The following is a 26,893-nucleotide window of genomic DNA, read 5'->3' on the forward strand; positions in this document are numbered from 1 at the left end:
GGAATGACCAGGCTGGGAGACTCTGCTGTGGGAAGTCCCTTTCGGTGGGTAGGGGATTTAATCCTTAATCTTTCCCAATTTCCAGTGACAGCTTCAAACTCTGGTCTCCGGATTGAGGCTGTTTGGCCAAAGTTGAACACAGCAAAGGCCTTACTAAGTCACAGAGGTTAGGGAAGGCTATGCCAGCCCTGAGCTACACGCTGTGCTGGCGCTCCCTTTTTGCACCTGCACCTTCATCAGTGGAAACCTCTGTCCTCCTCCTAGGCCTTTGATCAGAGCCCGGCAGGCAGGAGAGGCAGCCCGGGGCCGAGGGAGTGGCTTCCTGCAGAGCTGTGCTGGAATGATCCTCTGTGTTGCCATGTCACCTGTGTCCCCTGCCTGGTCTCTGAGGGTGTCATTGAGCTCACTGGGCTTGTGGCAGACGTCTGTTAACAGCCTCTTGTGGCGTGGTGGGGATCCAGCATGTGTCCCATCAACACATCCCAGCCTGTGCAGCAGATCTGAAGGCTGTGGAGCCCTGAGGGGGTGAGGAGTAGGTCAGCAGAGGCAGGCTTTGAAGGTTCTAGCCCGCAGTGGTCGAGCTCGAAGAAACCCGTCCTGAAGTGACTTCTGTCAGGGGTTTGTCACGGTGACAAGGAATACATGGCCCACCCTAACCCTGGACCCTGCTGACTGCTCAGGCGGCCCTCAGCACTTGGCCTTGTTTCTTCCTGTGAGCTCTTCCAACACACCTCTGTCTAATGACGTAAAAGCCCCTAGGGCTTCGCTCTAGTTTTCCCTGGTGGAGCTGATGGGGCTGGCATCACACATGAGGACTGTGTTGAAGGGTTTTACAGCATTAGGAAGGTTGAGAACCACTGATCTAGAGCAATTATCTGTTTGACTTAAAAATATGTATGGATTTCTCAACTGCTCCCTTCAGATTGTGACTCGGGGTCTGTTACGAGGCTGGGATTTGCATTTTAAGAAATTATTTTATGTGTATGGATGTTTTGCTTGCATGTGTGCCTGTGTCATGTGCATCCCTCGTGCCCAAGGAGGCCACAATAGTGCAGGTCTCACAGCTCTCCCGGGACGGGAGCTGCAGATGGTTGGGAGCTGCCGTGTGGGTGCTGGGAATCGCCCCCCCCCTTCCCTTAGGAGTGCTGTGATTACAGACTTGTGCTGCCATCTCTGCCCCTGCCTGTGTTAGGGAATTGGCACGTGGGGCTTCACACTTGGGGCACTGATGGCTTACCCAGCGAACCATCTCCCCAGCCCAGGAATATGTAATTTAAAACGGAGATTGGTTCGTGAAAACATCTTCCAAAAGTGAAGATAACTTTCTCTGTTGAAGAGAACTTGGTCCTTTTTCCTCTTAGGTTATCGCAGACTTGGGGGCGGGGAGGGGACATTGTGTGTGCCGTATGTCCCAGGTTTCCTTTTGATAGTTCTCTCTGTGTCAAAGAAACTGTGAAGCTTAATGAAATTGGATCGTTTGTCGTTCGTTTAGAGAAGACTGGCGACTGATGATCAGCCAGGACTGACTCCAGGCTGTCCCCTCTATGCCCTCACCTTCCTGCTGGTACTGGGTTTTGCCTGAGGCCCTTTCAAGATAGGCAATTCATGAGGACACTGGCGCAGCCCACTGACACGATCTAGTCCAGGGCGTGCTGACCCCGTGCCTGCTCCAGCTTTCTCTCGTACGTTGGTTCATGTGGATCCCTTCCTTCAGTCTCTCAACCGGCCTGCTATCAGCTCCGAGTGCTGGCATTAAAGGCGTGTGCCGCCACCGCCCGCTACAAAGGGGAATCTCACATATGCCAGCTGTTAAGATTTCCTTGTTACAGCTTCTTCCCATTTCGAACACATTAACTGATGTGTTAGTTCATATTTGTTTCTTTTAAAAAGGACAATGGCTGGGCCTGGTGTAATCCCAGCTCATAGGTGGATCTATATTGAATTCAGTGCCAGCCTGGTTTACATAGTGAGTTCCGGGCCAGCCAGTACAGGCTGCGTAGTGAGACCCTGTCTCAGAACACCACCACCACCAATAATTAATTGATGCACAATACAGAAATGAGACTCCATGGCGGTTTGCCTGTGATTTACTCGAGGGCATTGAGGGGGCCTGCCACATCTGTAGGTCCACAGGGTGTGGCTGAACCAAGGCTTTGGAGATGGGGTAATGTGGGGTAATGCTTGAGATGGATACCCATTCCATCTTCCTGCGCTTCAGCTGACTTCCTGCTTAATGAGGCGCCCCACATGGATACAGGATTGGTATGCAGGTTGATAAATTCTTAAGTGGTAGCCAGTTACTTGATTATCAGCTTACAGGTGACTGGTGAAGGTCAACGGGAAGTTGTGGGCAGCTTGTGATGTAATGTGATGTTAAGCTGCAGGCCCCTCAGAAGCAGCTCTGTCTTGTAAGCCCTGGAGCTAGGACTCGCTGCCACATATCTTATCAGGGCCCCGTGGGAGGTGCTGTGAGGAAGCGCATATCTAGGAACTTGACTTTTCCAGCCTGTGGTCTAATGCCCACCCTGTGTCTCTCGAGGTTGCTGAGTAATTTTCACTCGGTTTCAGTTCAGTCATTCGTGCATCTACTCAACCCTGCTAATGTGCTCGAGGCAGATACATACTGGACGTTATCCTTTCTGGGTTCCCCACTGGGCTCTGCAAGTAACAGCTGGTTAAATGCTTTGGGGTTACCCAGCAAGTCAGGAAAACTGAGTGAATCTTGTTGAGTACTGGTGTTCCTGTTCTCCAGTGTGTGTGTGTGTGTGTGTGTGTGTGTGTGTGTGTGCGCGCGTGTGTATGTGTGGGGACCCAGGGAGACAGTCTGGGGACGGTGGAGTAATGGGCTATGAGACAAGCGGTGAGCATTGCTGACCCTGTGGCTTGGTCCCTCAGTCCGTACGCTTTAGGCTCCGCTGAGTCCCATCTCTGGCCTGAAGCGATCCCTCGTGGTGGGAAGACGGGAGTGAGGGGGGGGGAGTGTGCTGAGCAGGGCCTTCTGGGTAACCTCTGCAGGAAGCAGGGCTACAGTTAGATCTTCCAGCTGTGTGTGTAGTGGAGCCCTGCCCTCTCTTCGAGCCTGGATCTCAGGGTGTGTCTGTTCTGATCCCCCCCCCCGGCTCCTTTCACACAAGAAGAAATGTCCTGCTTCAGCCGCTGTCTGATCCGCTCTATCCAAATGTCCCCTAGGACTGTAGGGTCGGGGCAGTGGCGGGCAGTGGCCTGAATTCCAGACTCAGCATCAGGCAGGACAATGCTCTAGTTCCCTCCCACTGCCCATAAAAGATCCCTGCCCCCCACCACCCTTCCAGCGTAGGGCCTGGGTCGCCCTGCCCCACCCTGTCCACCGCCTGGCCATCTGACGCAGGTGGAGGAGTCGTGCTCTAGTCTGTGAGCGGGTGGAGCGCTGGCCATCTTGTCCTGGGCGAGTGGAGCCAGGACCGCACGATGTCATTGTGCCCTCTTTCCCTGTGTGAGTCTAAAACTCAGACTGACACAGTGACTGTGCCCCTCACTCCCCATTCACTAACCCTTTCTTTGGTCTGTGGGCTGTGGCCGGGACCCTTGCATGTCTGGTCTGGCGTCAGAGCCTGGCTTCTGACTGGCTTTCAGGCGTGTTTGTGATGTGTTTTCAGGTTAGCAGCACCTTATTCCTCAGTTAGGTAAGGAGATGGGCTGGACAGTCTCAGCCCCCCCCCCACCTTGCAGTCCTTTGGCCGTGCAGGGCAGAGCCTGCCCTGGGAAAGGCCACCTTGCAGGGGTGGTTTGCAGGTGGAGGCTGCTGGGGCAGAGTGGCTGAGGGCCTCTGAGGAGGCGTGAATGAGGGAGGCAGGGGAGAGCTGGTGTGGACAGCCCTGTCCCTGCCTTATCTCCTGTCCAAGACACCCTCTCCACACCCCAGCCCTGATAAGCAGGTGTGAGCCATGGCCGCCTTGTGACAGGCCCTTCGGCAGGGAGGGTGGTGGCGGGCGGGGGTCCACTCCACTGGGAACTCAGACTGGGAACTCAGCATCTTTGTTCCCTCCTGTTTCCCCACGGGACTAGACAGGCCCACCAAAACGGCTTCATTCCTCTCCCCTCAGCCTTGGCTCTAAGATGTCTTTCCTGCTGCCTGAGGTTTGCTGAGGAGTAGTACATCGTGCCCAGTTATTTGGCAAAGTGCCGGTGTGTGTGTGCGTGTGTGTGCTATCCCATCCCCCACTCCCAGGGACAGTCCCTGGAGTGACCCCTGTTGTTGGGCTTGGCACACCCAGCATTTCTTATCACCTCAATGACCGGTCCTCTTGTCTCCTCAGTCAGCTGCCAGCCAACTTCCAGCCACTCTGTCTGGGTCCCCATTTCCCTCTAAGGCCCTCGCCATTGCTCAGAAAGCCATTGCTCAGCAGACAGCGGCACTCGCCTTCAAACCGGACAACCTGAGTTCAGTCCCCATATGGTAGAAGGAGAGAGCCGACTCTCACAAGTTGTCCTCTGAGCTCCACTTGTGCTATGACATGCACACACATTTGTACACACACGAGTGCACACACAGTGTAAAAAAGGTCAAAGTCCTTTGTTGGTGTGTTCACGAGAATGGGATGGGCAGAGAAGTCTTGGAGAAAGAAGCAAGTTTGCAGCTCTAGAGAAGACAAATAATGCCCAGTCAAAGCCACAGGAAATCCTCACAACTCAGGGTCTCTTCAGGTCCCTGTCCCCTCACTCTAAGCCCTCAAGGCTTAGGGCTCCGAGTGTGTGTCCGAGTGTGTGTGAGAGAGTCTGTATACCAGAGAGCTGTACATGTGTGTGTGCACTCATGCATGAGTGTCTGTGTGTGTCCAAGTGTGTGTGTAAGAGAGTGTGTATACCAGACAGCTGTGTGTCTGTGTGTGAGTGTGTAAGAGTGTGTATACCAGACAGCTAGCTATACGTGTGTGTCCGTGTGTGTGTCCGTGTGTGTGTCCGTGTGTGTGTGTGTGTGTGTAAGAGAGTGTGTATACCAGACAGCTGTGTGCTCTGTGCATGTGTGTCTCCGTGTGTGAGTGTGTAAGAGTGTGTATACCAGACAGCTAGCTATACATGTGTGTGTACTCATGCATGAGTGTCCGTGTGTGTCTGTGTGTCCGTGTGTGTCTGTGTGTCCGTGTGTGTGTGTGTGTGTGTGTGTGTGTGTGTGTAAAAGAGGGAGGGAGGGAGAGAATATGGGCGTGAGAATTGTCCTGTGGTTCCATGCTAAGCTTTCTGCATTGCTCAGGAGACAGGCGTGTACTGGTTAAGAGCACAGACTCAAGCCAGACAGGCTGACTTGGTGTCATATCCTAGCTTTGTCATTTTAGCAGATAGGGAAGCTCAGGCAAGCAGCTTAATCACTGTGTGCCTCTGTTCCCCCCTCTGTAAGCCGAAGCACCCGATTTTAATGAAAGATAGTGCTATATAACCCCAGAGCACCATGTGACCACCAAGTGAACTCAGACAGCCCTCATAGTAAGCACCATGCGACCGCTGGCTACTAATATTTTAGTAAATTTTATTTCAGTGTCATGGCAAACTCAGAGAAACATTGCAGCAAATTCCCATGTGCCGGCCATCATTGTCTGTGTTTACATGCTTAGATTATCATCCTATGCTCATGTATATGCGTAACCTCTACATTACACATCTGTGAAGCAACATGTAATACAACTGCATACACATTTTTTCCGAATTACTTGAAAAAGAATAAGTTGAGGATAATTGCGGTTTCTGTCACCCCCTAGATTCTCCATTATCTGTTGATAAATGTGTACTCCTATAGAGCCACAGTGCAGTCGCCAAAGCCAGGAATTCCTCATCTAGTCCATGGCCCCTGCTCACAGCTCATCAGTTGACCGGATCTTTTCTCCTCTCTGTCTGTCATTTATTGTCACTGAGTCACCATCGCATTTAACTGTCATGGACGTTTGGCCTCCTTCAGTGTAAGAGATCATCACCTGTTCTTTGAGCAGTACAGGACAGCAGTTTTGTAGAATTCTGCTGCTCAGACTCTGTCTGATATTGACTGGTGGTTTCAGGCTGTGTATTTTGGGTAGGGTTATTGTAGCGGTGACGTTGGGTCTTTCTGATGTCGGCAGCACGTGGTGTCGTCTTCCCACCTTGGGATCTGCCGGGTCCTCTCTGTACTCATACAGTTCCTCCTTTGACCCTATCACATAATTGTGGGGAGCCGTGGTGACGCTCTGTTGCTCACCAGCTTTGCCCACCGTTTTCACCCCTTCCTGGGCTCCTACGTGGCCCATCCGAGCTGGCTCCCGTGTCTCTCTGCCATCTCCGCATCCGTCTCCAGGCACTTCATGTTCCAACACAACGCAATGTTCCAGGCACATTTGGGGCTTCCTCTGCTCTAACCCTGAATTAACTGTTTTACCCAGGAGTTCTGCTTCTTTTCAGTGGCCAATGAAAGTAGATAACAAGATATGCTGGTCGACACTGGCGTGCCCCTGCCTCAAGCTGATGTTTCCACGTGTCTGTTCTTTAGCACGCAATGGTGGGGTACGCCTGAAGAAACTGGGGTAGGAGAGGAAGACAAAGGGATGAGAGACTCGCCCTTCCCTGCCTCCCTTCCCTTCTGTCTCCGTCATGACCTCACCTCCCCTTCCCTCATCGCACATTCCTTTGGGCATTCCAGCTGTGGAGACCTCTGAAGCCGCTTCCCCTGCTGCATGCGTGCTATCAGAAGCAGACAGCTATGTGACCTTTCTGTGTGAAGAGCCAAAGGCAAAGATAATTCCTGAGAAAGTTTGTGCTTAGGACAGTCTGGTGACAAGGTGGCTGGGAAGACACGTTTGGAAGGGTTCCACCTGGAAGCGTGTCCCTTTCTTCTGCGTGAAAGTACGCAGGCCTCGGCCCCCGTGGAGGTTGGCTTTGGGCGTCTGGTGGAGGTCTGCTGAAAGCCTCAGGACTGAGAAGCAGCCGGGAGGGTTCCCACTCTGGTGTCACTCTCCAAGCCCCCAGGTAGCAGGGGCAGAGGAGAACGGAGATGATAATGTGGTTGCTGGGAGTTGAACTCACGACCTCTGGAAGAACAGTCAGTGCTCTTAACCTCTGAGCCATCTCTCCAGCCCTCCCAGAGATGATAATGTAATGAAGGCTGCTGGAATGTTTTCCTCCATCATATAGCAGTGGGGCGGGTGGGTAGCTGTGATTTCGACCCTGGTTAACTCTCTTGAGATTGAACTCAAAGTTTCCTCTCCTCGAAGTCCCTGGTATGCTAAGCTGTGGTCCCCGGAACAAGTCAACGAGGATCCAAGAGCCTGTGGGACAAAGGCTGTCTCCTGGGGGGGGGCGGTTTGCATTGAAGGAGAACTGTTGAGGTAGAGTCAGGCACCTACAGTAAAAACTCCGAGCCGGGAGTCTCGTGTGGTGACTGAGGCAAGGGCCCAGCCCTCTTTGTCATAGGGCTGATGTTAAGAAGTCTGGAGACGCCCCGATGTTCGCATTGTGCTTAGTGCTCAGACTGCAGCGATCCACGGGAATCCTAGGGGTGGAGGGAAGTGGGTCCCTGGGCTCTTCCTGACTGTCTTCTGGTCTGTGCTGGACCCCAGGGAAGGTGACAGTGCTGGTGACTCCTCAGCCCCCAGGATGTGTGTGTATGTGCGTGTGTGTGTGTGTGTGTGTGTGTGCAGGCTACAGAACACTTGAGGTCAAAGGGTACCTAGCAGGAGTCTCTCCTTTCCCCCATGAGGGTTCTAGAGACTGAACTTCAGAGCAAGCACCTTTACCAGCAGCCATCTTGCCGAAGCACGGGCCTCTCGGGCACCCTCCCCCCAAAGGAGAGTGTACGTGGGAGTGACCCTCTTCTGGAGCTCCGTATGCCTCGGTCGTGCCCAGGCTCCTGTCTGGACCTCTCCAGCCTGCTGCGCCACCTCTTATTGCTGGCTCCACCCTCATGGGCCACATTTCCTCCACCTCAGAGTCCCACACCTCCCCCCCTGCGCCTGAAAATGCCCTCTTGAGGTCAGGTCCAATGCCGAGTATGCCCTGACTCTACCCCTGAACATTTCATTAGTTACTGCTCTCATTTCGTGACCATTTACCCAGCAAGAAACAGTGTGAAGAGCGGGGGAGAGCTTGCCTTTGAAGGTGCAGCCCATCACGCTGGAGAAGAAAATGTGATGATGGTTCCGGGCAGATCAGGAGGCAGAGAAGGAGGGTGGTTAGGCTCAGTGCTGCAGTTGGGTGTTTTCTGTCCCTCCCGCCAGTTCCTGAGTAACCACTCAGAGGCTTAATATTAGTTGTCATTGTTTGGCCAATGGCTCAGGCATATTGCTGGCCAGCTCTCACATCTAAATTAACCCATTTCTATTATTCTACATTTTAGCACGAGGCTGTGGCTTGTCACCTCACATCTTGCCTCTCTGGCGGCCACGCATGTTGGCAGTGCTCAGGAGGGTGTCCCACACCTCAGCACTCTGCCCTTTCTCTCTTATTCAGTCTGGGACCCCAGCCCATAGGGCGGTGCCATGACAGTCAGGTGTACCTACCTCAGGTAGTCTTCTCTAGAAGACTCAGTCACAGCCAGAGCGCACCTCAGCATTGCCCAGAGTGTGTAGTGCCCTCTTGTTCCTGAACCCCTTCGTGACAGCAGCTCCTAGCTACTGCATGGTGGGTGACTCATCTGCCCGACTTGACTGAGCTACATGCGGGCGAAGACAAGCCCGACTGCGCTCATTATTGTCAGACACTCCAGACATGTTTGCTACATGAAGAATGGGCAGATGCCTCGGTTTCCCCAGCTAGTTCGATGTTTCTGACTTTATTTGGTGACGGTGAGGAAGGGAGGGAGGGGACCTCTCCGGCTCTGGAGCCTCTTGTCATCTCTGGGGTGGTTGTGAACGTCAGCTGGGTGACTGGGCTTCAGCTCCATGGGCCTGCCTCATCTCCAGCCGGGAAGGACATCTTTGTTTGTTTTGTTTTCCGAGACAGGGTTTCTCTGTAGCTTTGGAGCCTGTCCTAGACCTTGCTCTGTAGACCAGGCTGGCCTCGAACTCTCAGAGATCTGCCCGCCCCTGCCTCCCAAGTGAGTTCGCCCCCACCGCCTGCCTAGGATGTTGTTCTTTAGAGCCTGGAGGCAGAGGGTACTGAGGGCGGCACTGAGGAGGCAGCTGGGGAGAGCAGGGTGTGGGAGCCAGGGTTCGAGTCCTGGTGGGAGCTGTGGCTGAGTAAGCTGACCAGGGCTGCTCACAGTCTCGGGGTGACAGCGAGTGGGGGGAGCATGTGCAGTGGAGATGAAGGGCTGGAGTGAGAGGGCAGAGGGTGGTCTCTCCCCAGCCCCGCCCCTGTCCCGGCAAGTCCTCGTCTTCCTCTCCCTTCTGCGCCCGGGCCTCTGGTCTGATCTAAAGCTGCAGCCTTTGCATGCCTTCCTCCTGCGGGCTCCCCGCAGCACCCCCTTCTGCTCCTCCTGCTCCAGTGGCCTGGGCTCTGCCCGGCTGCGCGTCTGCTCATCGCCTCTCTTCCACGTCTGTGGCATCTGGCACCAACCCCAGATCTGCCCGTGTTGGTTTCCTAACACAGCTGCCCTCCCTCCTACCCCACTGTCCTGGAGCGGGGAGGCCCAGGGAAGACAGACACTTAAACTAGGGCTCAGCTTTCCTCTAGAGGTCACATGGGTCCCCACAGGACAGTGGCCGGGCAAGAGTCATAAGGTGGCCTGGCAAGCGTATGGAGCCCACAGGGTTGGAGACGAGACCTTGAAAGGCCATTTGACTGCTTCCCACAATGCCCTCTCCTCCCGTTACTCACTGAGGAGCTCAGCACTGGCCATTTTGAGGGTTAATATGATGAGGCCAGCTTCCTGCTTCGGATGCATAGCTCCAGTCCTCCATGCTGGCACGGCTGCTGGGGGTGGCCCTGCACTGGGGAAGGGACCTGTTGGAGTTGTCACCAGATAATAATTCTGGAACCCACCAGGTGGCCCATCGGTTGGGAGGCACTGCTTGTCTGGTTCTCCACGTGCTGTCCGTGAGACACAACCATTTCAGCAAGGAAGAGCGACCCAGGAGTTAGTCATGAACACCACCATGCTGGACGTTCACAAGGCGCTTACTGTCTCTGGGGATTACCGGGCGTGCCCTCTGTGTCTCAGTGAACAGAATCACAGAATCACAGAATCACACACACACACACACACACGCACACGCACACGCACACGCACACGTGCACACGCGCGGCAGAAATGTTTAAAAGGGTGAATTTTACTATGTGTAAATTATCCCTTACTAGATAAACTGACTTTAAAAGCAGTGGGCTGTTGAAGGTAGAAGACAGATGCTTACTCATTGCAAGACTGGACTCCTTAAAATGACTTGGAGGCAGAGATAGGTGTGCCTGACTCCCTCGGAGAGCGTTCTGTGGAGGACCGGTCAGGGCAGAGGCCTAAGCCAGTGGTGTTCCGTGCATCCAGACACTATCAAAGCCGAGTGCAATAAGGGCTGAGGGGGAGGTGGGGGGAGCCATGCCTGTCATGGGTGACCACGATGGGGGATTCTAGCGAATTCTAGCAGCGCGTGGGTGTGAGCAGGCTGTGGAGCCTTCACTGGCCCCCTACTGACAGATCTGCTAACAACCGGGAACAAGGACCAGTTAGGAGGCCATCTCGAGAAGGGAGGAGGTCTCAGAGCACTGTGTTGGTGTCGAGGTGTTGAGAACCGCCTGGACTTGAGATGTGCTCTGAAGACAGAGCCAATAGGATTTCCTGCCGGATTGGGTATGGGGTGTGAGGGGAAGAGAGGAGGTAAGAATGACATCAAGGCTTTTGGCCTGGAAAGCTGGAAATCCGGCTGGGCACCCCGTGGACACTGCTGAGTGGTTCAGCTGTCCCCTGGGGCCTGTGGGTGAAGTCAAGGCAGAGGGGGGCCCAGGCCAGCCCTGCTCCCGACTCTGGGCTCGGGAAGGGCTGTGCATCCCGCTTATTCCATTACGCTTTATTTATGGCCTTATGGGCGTTGTCATTTCCTTGTCTCCTGTCTGCAGGGAAGGCTATAAATGTGATGGATCGGTACAGGATGCAGGAGACCCAGTCACCTCTGCTGAACTGGCCTCCTGTCTCGGGCGAGCCCTTCTGGCTTCTCCCGTCATGCAGAGTCTCCACGGCCCTGCACGTAGCGGGGACCGGCGCTGGCTGTCCATAAAGAGGGTCTTCCCCCGACAGGCAGCGTAGCAGACAGATGGCTTCCGAGGAGAGATGGCCTGGAGAGACAAATCCTGGAGGCAAACTTAGCCCTGTTCTGCCCACACCTACATTATGCTGTGTCCCACATACAGCTGGGCACAGGTTGGCACAGACAGGAGGACAGGACATACCACTGGTCAGTCAGCCCACATCCGGGCTTCTGCTGGGACCGCACATGCGTCTCAGGAATCCGAGCCGGCCTGTCTCTCCACAGAGGCTTCCATGGTGGGTCTTTTCTTGTCAGCAGCAGGTGCCCGGCAGCTGCCGGGGATGCCAGCCCTGTGAGCTGGCATGGGAGGAAGTGCTTGTTGGAGTGGCCGTTACTCGTGCTGGGCTCAGGCTGGCTCAGCTCTCACCGCTGTTGCTCAAGGGGACTTGGAACACCCAGGAAGAGCGACGCCAGCTGCGTAGCCTGGGGGCCCTGTGAGACACCCTGCTCCTCAGAGAACTGGCAGCTGCCACCCTTTGCCGTTTCTGAGCAAAGTCCCTCAGCACCCAGTTGACTCAAAGTCTCCCTGGCCTTCCTCTTCTGCCTTCCTCCATCCCTGGGAAGATACTAAGGCTTGTGGCCTTAAGTGGGTTTGGGACAGGAAGCCCGAGACTCATTCCTGGCACTTTGGATGTAGGTGAATCCATCCGGGTGAAGATCCCAAATAAGCCTGTGTCTGGCTTTCTTCCAGAAAGACGCTGAGTGGAGGGTAGTGCTGCGGGGGGTGGGGTGGGGTAGGGGAAGGGCTCACAAAAGCGGAGTGGTCCAGGTGAGGCCACACAGTGGGTTGACTGACTGGTCAGTCTACTGATTCTACAGATACCCTCGCCCCTCATTTGTGAAGGGCACCAGGGCTGGAGCTGGAGTCAAGGTTGTGGCCTGCCGCAGCCTTTAGTCTGGTGAAGGCAGGGCGTGTGCTCGGAGCACTGCGGGCAGGCCACAGGGCACTGGCAGCACAGACCCTGATACGCAGGCAGGGTTGGGAGGCGATGGGGGGCTCCCCTGAGTCCACTAAAGATCTGTCACACCCTTGCCTTGACCTTGGTCACCGCCCTCATCGTGGCCTCTGCCTCTAGGAGGGCCCAGGCCTAATTCCCCCTGCCCCTCCCGGCTTCCAGGACACTGAGTCTCATGGCTGTCAGGGCTGACGGTGGAGGGCTGAGGGCATGGGGCAGGGCGGCTGCCAACGCTGTGGCCCTGGGGCGAGAGCTGAGTCTGTCTGTCCAGGAGCATCTCTTCCCCTGCTAAGGGCTGAGATTCCCAGCTGCATGCCTTTCCCCGTGCCACAGGAGCTGGCATGGCCACTCAGACTCATCTACGACCCAGACCCCAGCCTCACCCCATTTGGCCTGGTGACAGCTGTGACATTTCAGTAGGCACAGGCCTCCTCTCATAGCCTCGAGCCCGGACCCGGTCACAACTCTCCCAGACACTTGAGGGCTTGCCTCAGGGAGCTGATCAGGAACTCCAGACTGGAAACCCTGACTTTAAGAATGGCGGGAGAAGCCGATCTGCCTGAGGGGTAGTTGGTGTCCCTGGAGCGTGGGAGAGAGCACCCAAGCCCTGTGCAGCCCCGTGGGGGCAGCAACCTCACACTCGTATGTCTTCTCCTGCACTTCATGGTGGATGCCGTCCTCCACAGCCGCCTCTGAGGGAGGTCTCCAGACAGCGGTGAGGGGGAAGAGCACGGGCCCACTCCTGGTGTTTCCCTGAACTCTCTTACTTCTCTTTCATGTCTGTGGATGCTTTGCCTGCATGTGTGTCTGTGAACCGCAGGCATGCCGGGTACCCACAGAGTTCAGAACAGGGTGTAACTACACTACGGTGACAGTTGTGAGCTGCCCTGGGGGTTCTGGGCATCAAGCTCAGGTCCTTGGGAAGAGCAATCATCACTCCTAACCACACAGCCATCTCTCGAGCCCCTCTGGTATTTTTAAAGAATTCTATCCTGTGGAAATTTTCATGAGACATTTGTTTGCCATCTTCGGGCAGGGACCACACAGGCATGCCCCTGACGGTCCACACATGTGAGATGGGTACCGCAAAGTCACACGTCTCCACCACACAGGGTGTCATGGGGCTCTGGGATCTGATGCTTACGAAAAAGCAGGTTGCGGCCCGCTGACCTGGGACGTGGACCACCCTTTGAAAGGCCCTGGTTGGTTGGAGGAAAGACAGTGACGAAGGCGATCAAGGGGTGACCATGACCAGCAGCGCCCGGAGTCAGATGGTTGTTTTTCACGTGGTGATCACTGATGAGGGAATGTCACTCAGACCCCTTAGTCTGTCGTGGGTGTAAGAAGAGTCTGAGGAAGGGGAGCTGTGGGCCTCTGAGCTCGAGGAAGGCCTGGGAGACGGCTGTGTGCTGCCTCCTACACTCAGGCTTCCCAGGGGAGGGGAGGAGGCTTCTGGAGGCTTCTTGTGGAATGGTGGCATGCCAGACATGGAGGATCTCGATTATCCTGGCAGGGGGCCGGGTGGACCCACGGGTACCTAAGGAAAGGACGGGGACCACCAGGGACCCTGAAAAGGGCATCTCTGGGGAAACGCCAGGGAGAAGGACCAGCAGCGGCCCTAGTAGCCCACGGAAGTGTCCCTAACTGTACACAAAGCCCGGAGAAGCCACCAGCCACTCTGCCCCAGGACTGGGCAAGGCCACAAGAAAAGTAGGCTGCTTGTCCTCACCCAGGCCCAGGGAGGGGGCTCCCACTGGGCCGCAGTGAGGGGCGATGGGACCGTTTCTGTTACCCTGGGATCGGTGGGGTCCTGTCTGCTCACCACTCCGCAGGCATTTGTAGAGAGGGAGCTGCGAGAGGGAGTTTCAGGATGAGGGCCAGTGCTGGGTAGGGAGCTGGGGAATGTCAGGGAAGGATCCCAGAGGAGGAGAGTCCTGACCCGAGAAGAGTGAGGGGTGTTCTGGGTAGAGGGACAGCAGCTGGTGAGGCAGGCAGGAAGAGCCCGGAGCTTGAGGACTGGAGAGATGTGGTTACAGAGGCCAATGGGGCCAGAGGCCTTCCTTGATCCAAAGGCAACAGAAGCCACGGAGCAACGGTACGCAGGGTTATCATGGACTGAAACATCACCCTAATGTAGGGTGGGTGAAGTTAGTAAGGGAAGTGCTCGGTGGTCTCCAAGTGGCAGGACAGACCCCCCCCCCAACCTAACAAGGAACTTAGAACTGAGCAGTTGGGTTTCAGAGTCACCGAGGAGGCGTGGACCCCGAGGCTTGGATGAGGGGTGTTGGTGTCAGGGTGGGCATTGAAGATGGCATTAATGGGCCTGGGGCAAAGGAGTTGAATTCAGCACTAGGTGGTCTGGCTGGAAGGTCTAGAAATACCCAGAGGAGGCTGCTGAACACACTGACCGGGGCTCAGTGGAGAGGCTCAGGGCAGGTCCATCTTCAAAGCCATGCCTTGTCACTCTTTCTGGAGGGGCTCGGGGATGGAAAGAGCCAGGAGGAGCCAGGGCAGTAGAAGAAAGACAAAACCAGCCCACCAATCCCAAGGGTCCAATTAGAAGGCCCTTAGAGCCATCAGGGGCACAGAGACAGCAGGGTGGGGCTGGGGGAGGGCAGGGTTGCCGGGCACAAATGCTCACTTCTACAAGATGGAGAGTCCCGGAGGTGGCCAGCGGATGTTGGCACGATGCTGACTATCACTGAACCGGGCGGGCACTTAATTAAGGCGGTGAGTTCAATGCTATGGGTGTCTTACCACCATTAATAAGACTTGAAACGGAAGCAGGAGGATGGGTGGGGAGGGTGGTCCCCAGGTAGGGGAGAGAAGGACTTCCTGGGGCTGCCTGCTGCACACTGAGGCAGGGTTTGCTGCCGAGGACAGAGGGTATCGCTGAGACTGGTCACAAGGAGGTCCTGGAGGCTGGCAGAGCACATGGGCATGTGGTGGGTAGGATGGCAGCAGGGAGCCATTGTGGACCGAGGGATGAAGGGAGGAGAGGACCAGGAAGCTAGGGACCCCACCCTGAGGCCCTTTGGGAGTGCGGTTTCCTGTCTCCACGCAGGAGGTCCTCAAGGAATGGCCTAGGTGCCCTCTTCTCCTGGGGGGCGTGCTGCCTGTCTGCACCCCCACTTGTGCTGGTTGGACCCCTGCCCCTGGCCAATCTCCAGCGTGGACGCCCTGAGGTTATTCTTGCACCCAGAACATTCTCCCACAGCCGCCACTCTCCAGACCTGCTCAGGCCGATTCCCCCTCACAGCTTCCTGCAGCCTGTGCCACCTGCCCCTTCCTCGGCGCCCATGTTACACCTCAGCACAAGAACAGAGCCCAGGCCAGGTCATGTAAGCCATTTATTAGTTTGTTTGAAAAATAACGTATTTCCTTTATATGCGAAGCTTGGTGAGAAGTGCTCGTTCACTTCAGACAACACCTGACATACACGCCCGCCCCTCTCCCTCCTCTGTGTCTGCCTTCTTCTCCCCTTCTGCACGTGACTGTGCAGTTCTAGAAAGAGAGACGGTGCTGGGCCAAGGAGTTGGGGCTTAGCTTGCTCCTGCCCTTGGTCATCCTGTCTGCAGCCGGCCCCGGGCACCTGTCTTAAGGCTCCCAAGCTATCCGCACACTCGAAACCACAGCGTCCTTCCGGCCAGCTGGGATGGCAGCCCGGCCAGCCCCAGGCCACATTCCTGCCTGTGCAGCCTGACGTGAGTGTCAGGGAGGGACACGCATCTCTCCAAGTCTTGAGAGCAAAGCACAGATCTACAAAAATAAGATTTCCACTCAGAGAAGCGTCACCAGGACAGTTAAAACCAAACTCCCCAGGACGGACTCAATGGGGACATTGGATAAGTCTCCAGGAGCAGGTGGGGTTGGGGCCGGTTGCCACCAAGGGAACTGAGGTGACAGAAGGAACTTAATACTTGGCTCGCCCGCAGCGCCCCCTTCAGCACTGCCAGGAGCGTCCAGCCCTCCGGCAGCTCGGCGAGGTAGGTAGGAGCAGCCAGCCCACGGCGCGGCGCAGCGCACGGGCAGGTGAGACTGAGGTGGCCTGTGAGGTGGGTGCCCCCAGCCAGAGGGTGGCTCTGCTGGAGAGCAAGACTTGGGCAGCCGAGCCCCTGCCTGCTCAGGCTCCACCAGACAATCCAGTCACCCCCACAGTTCTCCACGTTAAAACATTTGCATATGCTAAACAGGATTGTCAACTGCTGCAGGGGTCACGGGGATAACTGGACTAGTAAAATCATCGTCCCTGAAAAAGCCTTCTTGGAAGACTCCTGGGATGGCCGAATCCCTGTCCTCGGGGGTCCTGTGTCTGGACAGCTCCAGGCCCTGTGCTGAGCCCTGGCGCCTCACCACCTCCTTCCCCAATGGGATAATTCGCTTGTCCCCTCCCAGGGCACAGAGCCAGGCGGCACCATCCGGGGCCTTTCTCCAGGCAGGGCCGGGCTGCCCTCCCACTTACGCGGTGCCTGGAGAGGAACTGCAGCCCCAGTGGGTACCCTCTTCACACATGGTCAGAGGCAGAGCGACCCCAGGGGAGCCTGGTAAACGGAGGCCACTTCCTTTGTCAGGTGGGCTGTGCAGCTGCCTAGGCTGGGCACAGTTCAGCGGACCACGCGGGACAGCCTTCTCTCCCCTCGGCTGGTAGACAGGGCCTGCCACAGCCCCGGAGCAGGCTCGGTGCCTGGCTGTGAGCGGGGCTGCCCCTTATGCCCTGAGGCTCCAACATTAATACTCTGACAGGAGATGGGGAAGGAGCAGAGACCATCGAAGACCCAGGCTGCTCGTTGGGAAGCTTTTAATTTCCCTAGCACTGACCTCGGTGAAGCTCGAGTAAAAAGGAAACTGGAATCCCGGGGACAACAGGGGTGTAGAGTGGGAGCCACTGGAGGAGACTCTCACTCTGGGGCCAGGAAGGAAAACCTGTCTCCCTTGGAGCAGCTCACCACGCTTGCCTGAGGGGCCCCTGGGCCCCTGTGGCCTGTCTCTGGGCCCAGTGTGTGAAGTGTGCACACGCGTGTGCGTGCGTGCGTGCACATGAAGGGCTTAGGCCTTCCTGGCTCCTCAGCCCACGTGACAGGAACCGCGTTCCTTCCCAGGGCCTGAAGACCCAAGGAAGCCACACTGGATCCCGTTAGCTTTGAGAGCAGAGTTCTGGCAGCTCTGCGGATTCTCTTGTTCAGTGTTAGGAAGAGGCAGTGTGAACTGCTACAGATGTTCATGGAAAAAAAGATGTTCTTTGCTCAAGTAAAAAAATATCAAATATAATAAATCTATGAAAGCCTGTTCACAACATGTACAGTGTGTTTTCCATTCCACCTCCGAGTTGCCATTCAGAGCCTGGCCAGACAGGCTACTAGGATGGGACAGAGGCCTCCAGGGACAGGCCTCTACCAATAGGGTTTCCTCCGGCTGCGTCTGGCTCCAACGCAGAGACACAGAGCTCTGCCTTGTGGTCTCTCCAAATCAGGCTCATCTGTCACCTCCGAAGCCCAAAGCCAGGAAGGCCTCAGCTGACACTGGTTTTAACTGCACTCAGGTTTGTCACCATACAACAAGGTGTGTCTCGGCCAGGGGTAGCCAGACTCACACTATCGATTCTCGGTCCCTATCTGGAGACGGAGGGAAGTCTGCAAGATCTTCACTGCGGCTATAGTCAGATGCTCGCACCGGGAGGTTATCACTGGTGGCTCTGGTGACGCTGTCATAGGAGGGGGGGAAGGACGTGGAGGAGATAGAGGAGCTGGAGGGTGGCCCACTGCGCCGGGAGAAGTTCTCACCCAGCATGTACGCAATGAGGCCTTCTCGCTCTGGGGCCTCCTCCTCAGAGGGGCCGCTGCCCGCCTGCTGGCGGAAGAGAAAGGAAGCATGCTTCACCGACCGCTGCAGCAGGTGCCTCCGGAAGGCCCGCTGGATGACCGTGGCTGACACCTCCTCGTGCTTCCGGCGGAGGGTGGTGGTGATGGGCTCGTAAGAGATCTTGGAAGGGTTGGCTGCCATGAACTTCTCCTCCATCTGGATCTTCAGAGCGTCCATTTCCCCGGACTCCCCGAGCACCCTCTTGGTGAAGGCAAACAGGATGTCCATACAGTGGATACGATCCCCGCTCACCATGGGCAAGTCCATGTTGATGAGGCTTATCTGGTTGGGCTTGGCAATGCGCAGCGGCTCAGACAGGGCGTCCGCAAAGTCGGACAGGGCCAGATACTCGATGAACTGGGTGGCCTCCGGGTCGAACTTCTCCCAGATCTCATAGAACATGTCAAAGTCGTCCTCGCTCAGGGGCTCCGTGCTCTCCTCTGTGGCCACGCTGAAGTTCTCGAGGATGATGGCGATGTACATGTTGACCACGATGAGGAAGGAGATGATGATGTAGGTGGTGAAGAAGAGGATGCCCACGGCCGGGCTCCCGCAGTTCCCCCGGGAGCCGTTGCTGTTGGGCAGGTGGGGGTCGCAGTACGGGGGCCCCGTGTTGAGGATGGGGCTGAGGAGGCCGTCCCAGCCGGCTGACGTGGTGATCTGGAAAAGGCACAGCATGCTGTTGGCAAAGGTCTGGAAGTTGAACATGTCGTCGATGCCTGCCTCCCATTTGACGTAAGCGAAGTTGGCCATGCCGAAGATGGCGTAGATGAACATGACGAGGAAGAGCAGGAGGCCGATGTTGAAGAGGGCGGGCAGGGACATCATGAGGGCGAAGAGCAGGGTGCGGATCCCCTTGGCTCCTCGGATGAGCCTGAGGATGCGGCCGATCCTGGCCAGACGGATGACCCGGAAGAGCGTCGGGGAGAAGAAGTACTTCTGGATGATGTCAGAGAGGACGGTGCCTGTGGGAAGCAAGCAAGATTGTGGCCACCATGGCACCTCCACCTTCCTTCCAGGCCAGGCTCACTAAGAGCAGGCGTGTGTGTATAGGAAGGAGAAGGCCGTCCAGGAAGACCAGGTCAATGGGACATTCTGGGACTGGGCCTCCTCTTGCCTCTGTGACCTAGGAGATGAAGACCTGTATTTTGCTAAATGTCTCCTCAGTGCCGTTTTTCTGCTTGTAAGGAGGCACCCGTACTATGGAGGCATGCCAGGACACTGTTACATGGGTTCCGAGGCCAGAGGGCACTCACTCAGCACTGGAGCAGTCCTGCAGGAGCTACAGCTCACGGTTTCCAGCTCTTCACTACTCTAAGTATGGTCTGAGGCCCAGCAACCTAGGGCTCTCTCTCCTGGAGCCTCACTGGAGGCGTAAAATCTCAGCTCTGCCGCTAGCCCATTTCCTCTTGACAGATGCAGACGCGGCAGGCGCATACTCGGGGCGCACACTCTGCCTAGGATCAGTGCTGTCCACACAGAGCGAGCTCAGTGTGTCTGTGATGGCTCCTACCACCCTTCAGCTCGAGGGCTTTCCCTCTTTGGATCTCTCCTTTAAGGGCACAGGTACATTACAGGAGACAGGGTGAGGTAAGCTTGCCTCTCGGGAGTGTAAGGGACCTCTCCTGGCTCCACATCGTAACGGTGACAGCTGGTACGTGTCAGGAACACTGGCTTCTGCGCCTTACAGCCTTCCTTTCTTTAGACTCCCCAGGACTCTGGGAAAATGAGCCACCAGCATCATCTTCACCCCAGAAGGGTGGAAACAGAAGAAGGTAACCGACCCAAGTGACGAAGCTAGGATGAGACCCAGTCACCCTGGCTCCATGGCAACCTCTTACTTAGCCACACCCTGGCTCAGTCCAGCACCAGCACCGGCTGGTGATGAAGTACACGCTGTGCCTCCAGAGCCAAGGCTTCTGTGGTCCACTCTACCTGACAGCCTGAGTCCCCTACACTACCCTCTGGCCCCACGGGGCACACCGCCATCCTGGCCTCCACCTGGGGTCTGGGGCATTTCTGAGCCTTCTTCATGTTCTAACTGCTTGCCCATCACTGCCACAGCAGGAGCGCCCGCCTTAGCCTCTTTAGATTCGCCAGAGGTAGATGACGTTTATGGCAGAAAGGCAAAGGTAGATCTGTACTCAAGGGGATGGGGGTGGGGTCAAGTATTTGGGCTCTGAGCACAGCAACAAAGGAAAATACATAGGGTCAAAATTAGGCTTCATTGAAATTAAAACAAAACATCTGTGTTTCAGTAGACATCACAAAGACAGAGAAACAAAAAGAGAAGGGGGGGGATATTTTTGATTTGTGTATTTGATAAGGGACTAGAATCCTGAAGAGATAAAGTGCTCTTGCAGCTCAACAATAAAAAAGATAAAATACTCTAATTTTTAACATGAATAAAAGTTCTGAACAGCTATTCTCTATGGAAGATGAACAAAGAGCCATAAGCATAGGAAAAGACATCAGTTTCATTAGCCACCAGGGCGTTAGAAACCCAAACACCAGCGAGGTAGTACTCTCACCAGGACGGCTGCAACATTGTAAAAAGCCCGTTTTGTGTGTGTGTGTGTGTGTGAGTGTGTGTGTGTGTGTGTGTAGGTGGATTAATGGGAGCTCTGATCACCAATGGTGAGCATGTAGAGCAGTTTCACAATTCTTGAATGTTCTAGGTTGGTGATTGCCAGGGGCTGAGGGAGAGGGGACATGGAGAGAGGCTACCAGTGGGTGGAGTCTCTGTGGGGGCTTTCTGGCATTACACAGTGGCCGTGTTGCCCAGTTTGGTGAAAATCAGTCATGTTCCACATAATAGTCATCAAGGCAGTGGCGGACCACAGTGTGACAACGGTCCTCCAGGATCACACTGCCCAGTGACCTTGTAGCTGCCTCTGTGTGAGACAAACTCTGTGATGTTCACACAATGACGAAATTGCCTAGTGACACATTTCTCAGATCATATCCCTGGCGTGAAGCAAGGCCTAATGGTAGTGAGATCCAAAGAATGTTCGCTGTCAAGTGAATTTTAAGTTAGCCTTCTGTGGGTTTTATAGTACATGAATCACATCTCAATAAAACTGTCATACGAATTTGGGTTCTGGGGCGGAACAGATATAGGGAGGGCCTTGCCTGTCATGCTCTTGTCCTACGTTGTCCCTCAGGTGAAATGCACGAGGATGTGTTTTGACAAGGACCCAGTACACAAGTTGGACTAGGATTCCTCGGGATGATTTATGTCTTCTACACTCTCAGGCGATTCCTAGGGACTCGCCTCCTCTTCCTTCAACCTAGGCTGTACGCTTCTGTCTGGAGGGTAGGAGAGTCTCTACAGTGGTCATTCCTTTTCCGAGCCTCAACCTTGAAGTTTTCTGAATAGCCACAGAGCTGTGTCCCAGGGAGGGTAGAGCCAGGATGGGGTACTGGGGTCTCTTCAGGTTGGCCACGTTGGCTTGAATGGGCCCTTCCTGACAAGTTGTTTTCAGAGCGATGTGTGTGTGTGTGTGTGTGTGTGTAGAGAGAGAGAGAGAGAGAGAGAGAGAGAGAGAGAGAGAGAGAGAGAGAGAGAGAGGGTGTGGGAGGGAGGGAGGGACGCAGAGAAAGGGCGAGAGAGCCTGCACATTAGGTGGACAACAGTGGGCGGGGTTAGAAACACGGCCTGGACAGGGCGTCTCTGTCCGGCAGACTCGCATACCCACCCACGATGGAGAGGATGACGACCACGAAGTCGAAGATATTCCAGCTGTTGGTGAAGTAATAGTGGCGCAGGGCAGCCATCTTGACAATACACTCGCCTGTGAAGATGGCGACGAAGAGCAGGTTGACCTTGGTTAAGATGTTGACCTTCTCAGGGCTCTGGTCATCCGTCTCCACCATCATGGTCACCATGTTTAAACAGATGAGGAACATGATGGTGACGTCGAAGGCCTGCTTGGTCACAATGTCGAAGATGAAGCCCTGGTACTTGTTCTAGAAGAAAAGGTGAGGGGCTCAGGGCAGCAGGGACCTAGGGGACTCTGCTGCCACTCAGCCCAGACAACTTGCATCCTCCCACCCTCTGGGAGACGGCAGACCCCCACCCCCAACCATATGGCACATACAGACTGGGAAAGCATGGAGGTAGACCAGCTGGCCCTCCTGCCTGACACCCCCTCCCCTCCAGGCAATGAGGCCTGGTCCCGATGGCGTCCACTAATGGATCTACAGGCCGACCTTTACCCTTGGTTTCAGCACACCATCCACTGTGCTGCTCTTTAGTCTTACAACCTGAAGGTTCAAGGTCAAATTTAAACTTGTGTATGCCTTCAGATTAATGTTTTCTCCATGCTTTCTATGAAATGGATGTTATTTATTGTGCTGAATACAATTATTTTATATGTTTAAAAATGTTATTTTTAAAATGTGTATATTTGTGTGCCTGCATGTAGGGATGTGAATGCAGATGGGTGTCTGGGGAATACAGAAAATGTTACTCGACCCCTGGAACTGGAGTTACACGCAGTGCTGAGCTGCTTGATGTGGGTGCTGGGAACTGAACTCAGGTCCTCTGCAAGAGTAGTACATGGTCTGAAACACTTGAGCCATCTCTCCAGCTACTCTATGTTTCTTCACACTCACACACACACACTCACATATACACACACTCACAAACTTACATACACACATTTACATATACACTCACATACACACACATGCCCACACACTCACATACACACTCACACATATACACACTCACCCACACACTTACACATATACACTCACACTCACCCACATACACACACTCACAGATAGACACAGACTCACTCACACATATACACACTCACCCACACACTTACACACACTCACCCACATACACACACACTCACACATATACACACACTCACACACACCCCTCATCTAGGAGAGGACAGGTGAGTAGGCAGGGCAGATGAAAGGTCTGAAACACTGGGCCTGTCCGATTGGCTGGAGTTTAAGCTAATCTCATCTAATGTCCCTGAATATTATTTGTTTTTGGGACAGGGTCTCAATATGTAGTCTTGGCTGGTATTGAACTCACAGTGATCCTCCTGCCTCTGCCTTCCAAGTGCTGGAATTATACACGACTCAGTTGCTCACTATACTCCCTGGGAAGGGCCTGTACCCCTGAAAGGAAGGAGGGGCTCCCTGGACACAGCTGAGTTCCTGTGAGCGTGCAGTGTGCCTAGGTGTTACTGTCTCCTCAACGCCCTCTCTGCTCTCTGTGTGAGGCTCAGACCTCTGTGTGCGTGGGAACAGGAGAGCGCCCCTCAGCAGGGCTGAAGACTCAAGAGCTCTTGATGGCTGGCTTCGAGGGAGGGTCCCAGGACTACCAAGAGGCCCTCTCTGACTGCCAGGGAGCCTCGCTCACCAGGGGCCGTGGGATGGGCTTCTGGGGCTTCTTGGAGCCCAGCTTCTTCATGGCATTGTAGTACTTCTTCTGCTCCTCTGTCATGAAGATGTCCTGGCCCCCTAGGTATAGGAGACAGCACCAGCATAACTGTGGGGTTCTCAGGATCCCGCCTCCTGAGTGAAGGTGTCAGGCACAACCACTTCATAGCATATTGTCCCAAAGGTGCATTGGGAGAGATTTCCCCCAAGCCTGCCTTCCCAGGGTCCCTCCCTGTTCCCTGGGAAATCCTCATGATCTTGTGGCCTGCAGATCCAGTGTCTACTCGACCCTCTCACGTGGCTTCGTCAGACAGACCTCGGCATCTTTCTAAGCATCTCTCTTAATCGTGGCCTCTCTGCCGTGTCTCCTTGGGCCTCTGCACAGCCCCACCCATGATTCTTGATCACAGATCAGGTTCATAGTCCAAATTCTCACCCCTGAATCTCTCTCAGCTAGATGAGGGAGGGCACAGACCACCAGAGTCCCTCCTGCTCCTCACCTCCATGCCCACACCCTCCCTGCCGTATTTCCTCAGAACCAGGAAGAGGCTCATTATTCCTAAGACAGCAGGCACGATGGGGGCCTCTGGCACCCAGTGCTCCCCCGCCCTCCCACCCAGTGCTCCCCTGCCCCCCACCCAGTGCTCCCCGGCCCCCCACCCAGTGCTCCCCCGCCCCCAATGCTCCCCTGCCCCCCACCCAGTGCTCCCCCGCCCTCCCACCCAGTGCTCCCCTGCCCCCCACCCAGTGCTCCCCCGCCCTCCCACCCAGTGCTCCCCTGCCCCCCCAATGCTCCCCTGCCCCCCACCCAGTGCTCCCCCGCCCTCCCACCCAGTGCTCCCCTGCCCCCCCAATGCTCCCCTGCCCCCCACCCAGTGCTCTCCCGCCCCCCACCCAGTGCTCCCCTGCCCCCCAATGCTCCCCTGCCCCCCACCCAGTGCTCCCCCGCCCTCCCACCCAGTGCTCCCCTGCCCCCCACCCAGTGCTCCCCTGCCCCCCCAATGCTCCCCTGCCCCCCACCCAGTGCTCTCCCGCCCCCCACCCAGTGCTCCCCTGCCCCCCAATGCTCCCCTGCCCCCCACCCAGTGCTCCCCCGCCCTCCCACCCAGTGCTCCCCTGCCCCCCACCCAGTGCTCCCCTGCCCCCCACCCAGTGCTCCCCTGCCCCCCAATGCTCCCCTGCCCCCCACCCAGTGCTCCCCTGCCCCCCACCCAGTGCTCCCCTGCCCCCCCAATGCTCCCCTGCCTCCCCACCCAGGCGGAGACAATACTCTACGTATCTTTTTCTTCTGCTGGTTGAAGTTATCGATGATGACACCAATGAACAGGTTCAGGGTGAAGAAGGAGCCGAAGATGATGAAGACGACGAAGTAGATGTACATGTAGAGGTTGTGCTCCCACTGCGGCTGCTCCTCGTACTACAGGGGAGACACCAGACGTGGCGGCCACACCGGCAGGGCGGGGCTGCGGTGGGGGCCCTCGTGTGTGTGTATGTGCGTGTGCATATGTGCGTGTGCATATGTGTATGTGCATGTGTGTGTGTGTATGTGCGTGTGTGTATGTGCATGTGCATATGTGTATGTGCGTGTGTGTATGCATATGTGTATGTGCGTGTGTGTATGTGCGTGTGTATGCATATGTGCATGTGTGCGCATGTGTATATGTGCATGTGTGTGCACGTGTGTGCATGTGTGCATGTGTGTGCATGCACTGTGTGCATGTGTATGTGCACGTGTGCATGTGCGTGTGCATACACCCACAGGATTGCCACCATTCCAGGCTGTACGTGACTCTGAGTGGCTGTGATCAGAGTGGAGGTGGAGATGTGTGGAGATGACGGTGGCAGGCAAGGACACTCGGCATGCCACGCGCCACGCTAAGGAATGACCCCGAATCCCTAGGCCACGGGAGACTGGGTTACACTGGGCGCTCTCTCAGCTGCCCCTCAATCATAAAGTATGACTGGGTGGGGCACGAGGACATGGAGAAACTCATCTACGTCTCTGCTGCCCCACCCCGCCCTCCTGAGTGAGGATGCATAAACTACAGCGGGCTGGGTGTGAAACACGGAGGATTTGGGGACTCCATGAAAACCACATGGCCTTGCTGCAGGCCTGGGCCTGAGCACCCCTGGGAAAGCTGAACCTGAGGCTGACCCAACACACCCTGCTCCTCCCGCCACGAGGCCTCCCTCATGTGCCCGTTTTTGCTGGGAGAAGCCAGTGGCAACCTACCCCTCTGGAGTCCACGGCCGCATACATGATGTCCATCCAGCCTTTGAATGTTGCCTGTGAGGAAGAGCATGAAGGTCATCAGACAGACGCTCTGCTTCAGTTACAGGGAACCCTCATCTCAACGAGGGCTAGAAACCGCCTCCCACAAGAAGGCCCCTGCCCACCCTATCAGTAGTGTCCAGAAGGCTGATGGCCCAGGGAAAGGCCTTCGGGAGGGGCCCGGAGGGGATGGAGGAGTAGGTGCTGAGCAGAAACCCCAAGAAGGCCATGTTGGGCTTCTCAGGCCAGGAGAAGGTCCGGTCCTCAAAAACACACGTCAGGTTCTAATACAGTGCAGGGTCCAGACAGTGGCCTTGCTCTGAGGTTGACTGTAGGGATGGCCTGGTCAGCTCTGTGCTGCCGTTCAGAGGACCACATCCTGCCTGTAACAACGGCACCCTTTCTGCCACTGCTCTGCCAAGTAGCTAGCAACTTGTTTTCCGGAAGGAAAGAAACATCCCTAACATATTTGCCAAATTCTCTGATGTAACTATTCCTACCACTGTGGTGTGACCTCTGGGAGGAGATTCCAGAGCCACAGTGTTACAGGATACACTGTTGCAGGCGTGACATGACGAGGGCACTGATCTGGGTGGTCCCCGCTTCTCTCTCTCTCTCTCTCTCTCTCTCTCTCTCTCTCTCTCTCTCTCTCTCTCTCTCTCTCTCTCTCTGTCTCTCTCTCTCCCTCCCTCCCTCCCTCCCTCTCTCTCTCCCTCTCCCTCTCCCTCTCAGGCAATCTTTCACTGGACTTGGAGCTTGCTGATTTGCTAGACTGGCTGGCCAGCAAGCCCCAGGGCTCCTCCTGTCTCCACCTCCACCGCTGTGTTTACAGGACACCACGCCTGGCTTTTGATGCGGGAGCCTGGATCTGAACTCACATCCTCACGCTTGCGTGGTGAGCACTTTATGAACCGAGCCATCTCCCCAGCCCTGGGCTGATTTTATGGCAGATGTTATAATCTCTACACCACCCTGCTCATAAAGTAAGCGGACAACGGAGAGAACCTGCGCATCAAAGACGGGGCAGGGGTGGGGGGGTGGGATTAGGAGTCCAGGGCCCGGCACACGTTAGGCCAGCACTCAGTGAGTTCTGTCCCCATCTCAGAAGCATTCTTTTAAACAGCCATCCCGTGTTACAACAGAGGGTGGTCAGTCTCAGTTTTACAGTTCAGTCCCTGGGGAGCCCACAGTCTTTTCCTATCTAGCCTGTGCCGCCCAAAGAGGTCCAT

General features: G+C 55.7%; 1 protein-coding gene across 1 annotated transcript in view; it reads right to left on the reverse strand.

Annotated features, from left to right (window-relative positions):
- Positions 1-15,464: 15,464 nt before the first annotated feature.
- The window catches only part of Scn5a (sodium voltage-gated channel alpha subunit 5), a 77,747-nt gene continuing 66,318 nt past the window's right edge, over positions 15,465-26,893 (reverse strand). The window contains 5 exon segments of the mRNA XM_013122244.3: positions 15,465-18,951; positions 21,685-21,955; positions 23,373-23,477; positions 24,672-24,809; positions 25,626-25,679. Coding sequence (XP_012977698.1) covers positions 17,714-18,951; positions 21,685-21,955; positions 23,373-23,477; positions 24,672-24,809; positions 25,626-25,679 — 1,806 coding nt within the window. The 3' untranslated portion in view covers positions 15,465-17,713.

The sequence above is a fragment of the Mesocricetus auratus genome, unplaced genomic scaffold (genome assembly GCF_017639785.1).
Source record: "Mesocricetus auratus isolate SY011 unplaced genomic scaffold, BCM_Maur_2.0 Super-Scaffold_100691, whole genome shotgun sequence".
Classification (NCBI taxonomy): domain Eukaryota; kingdom Metazoa; phylum Chordata; class Mammalia; order Rodentia; family Cricetidae; genus Mesocricetus; species Mesocricetus auratus.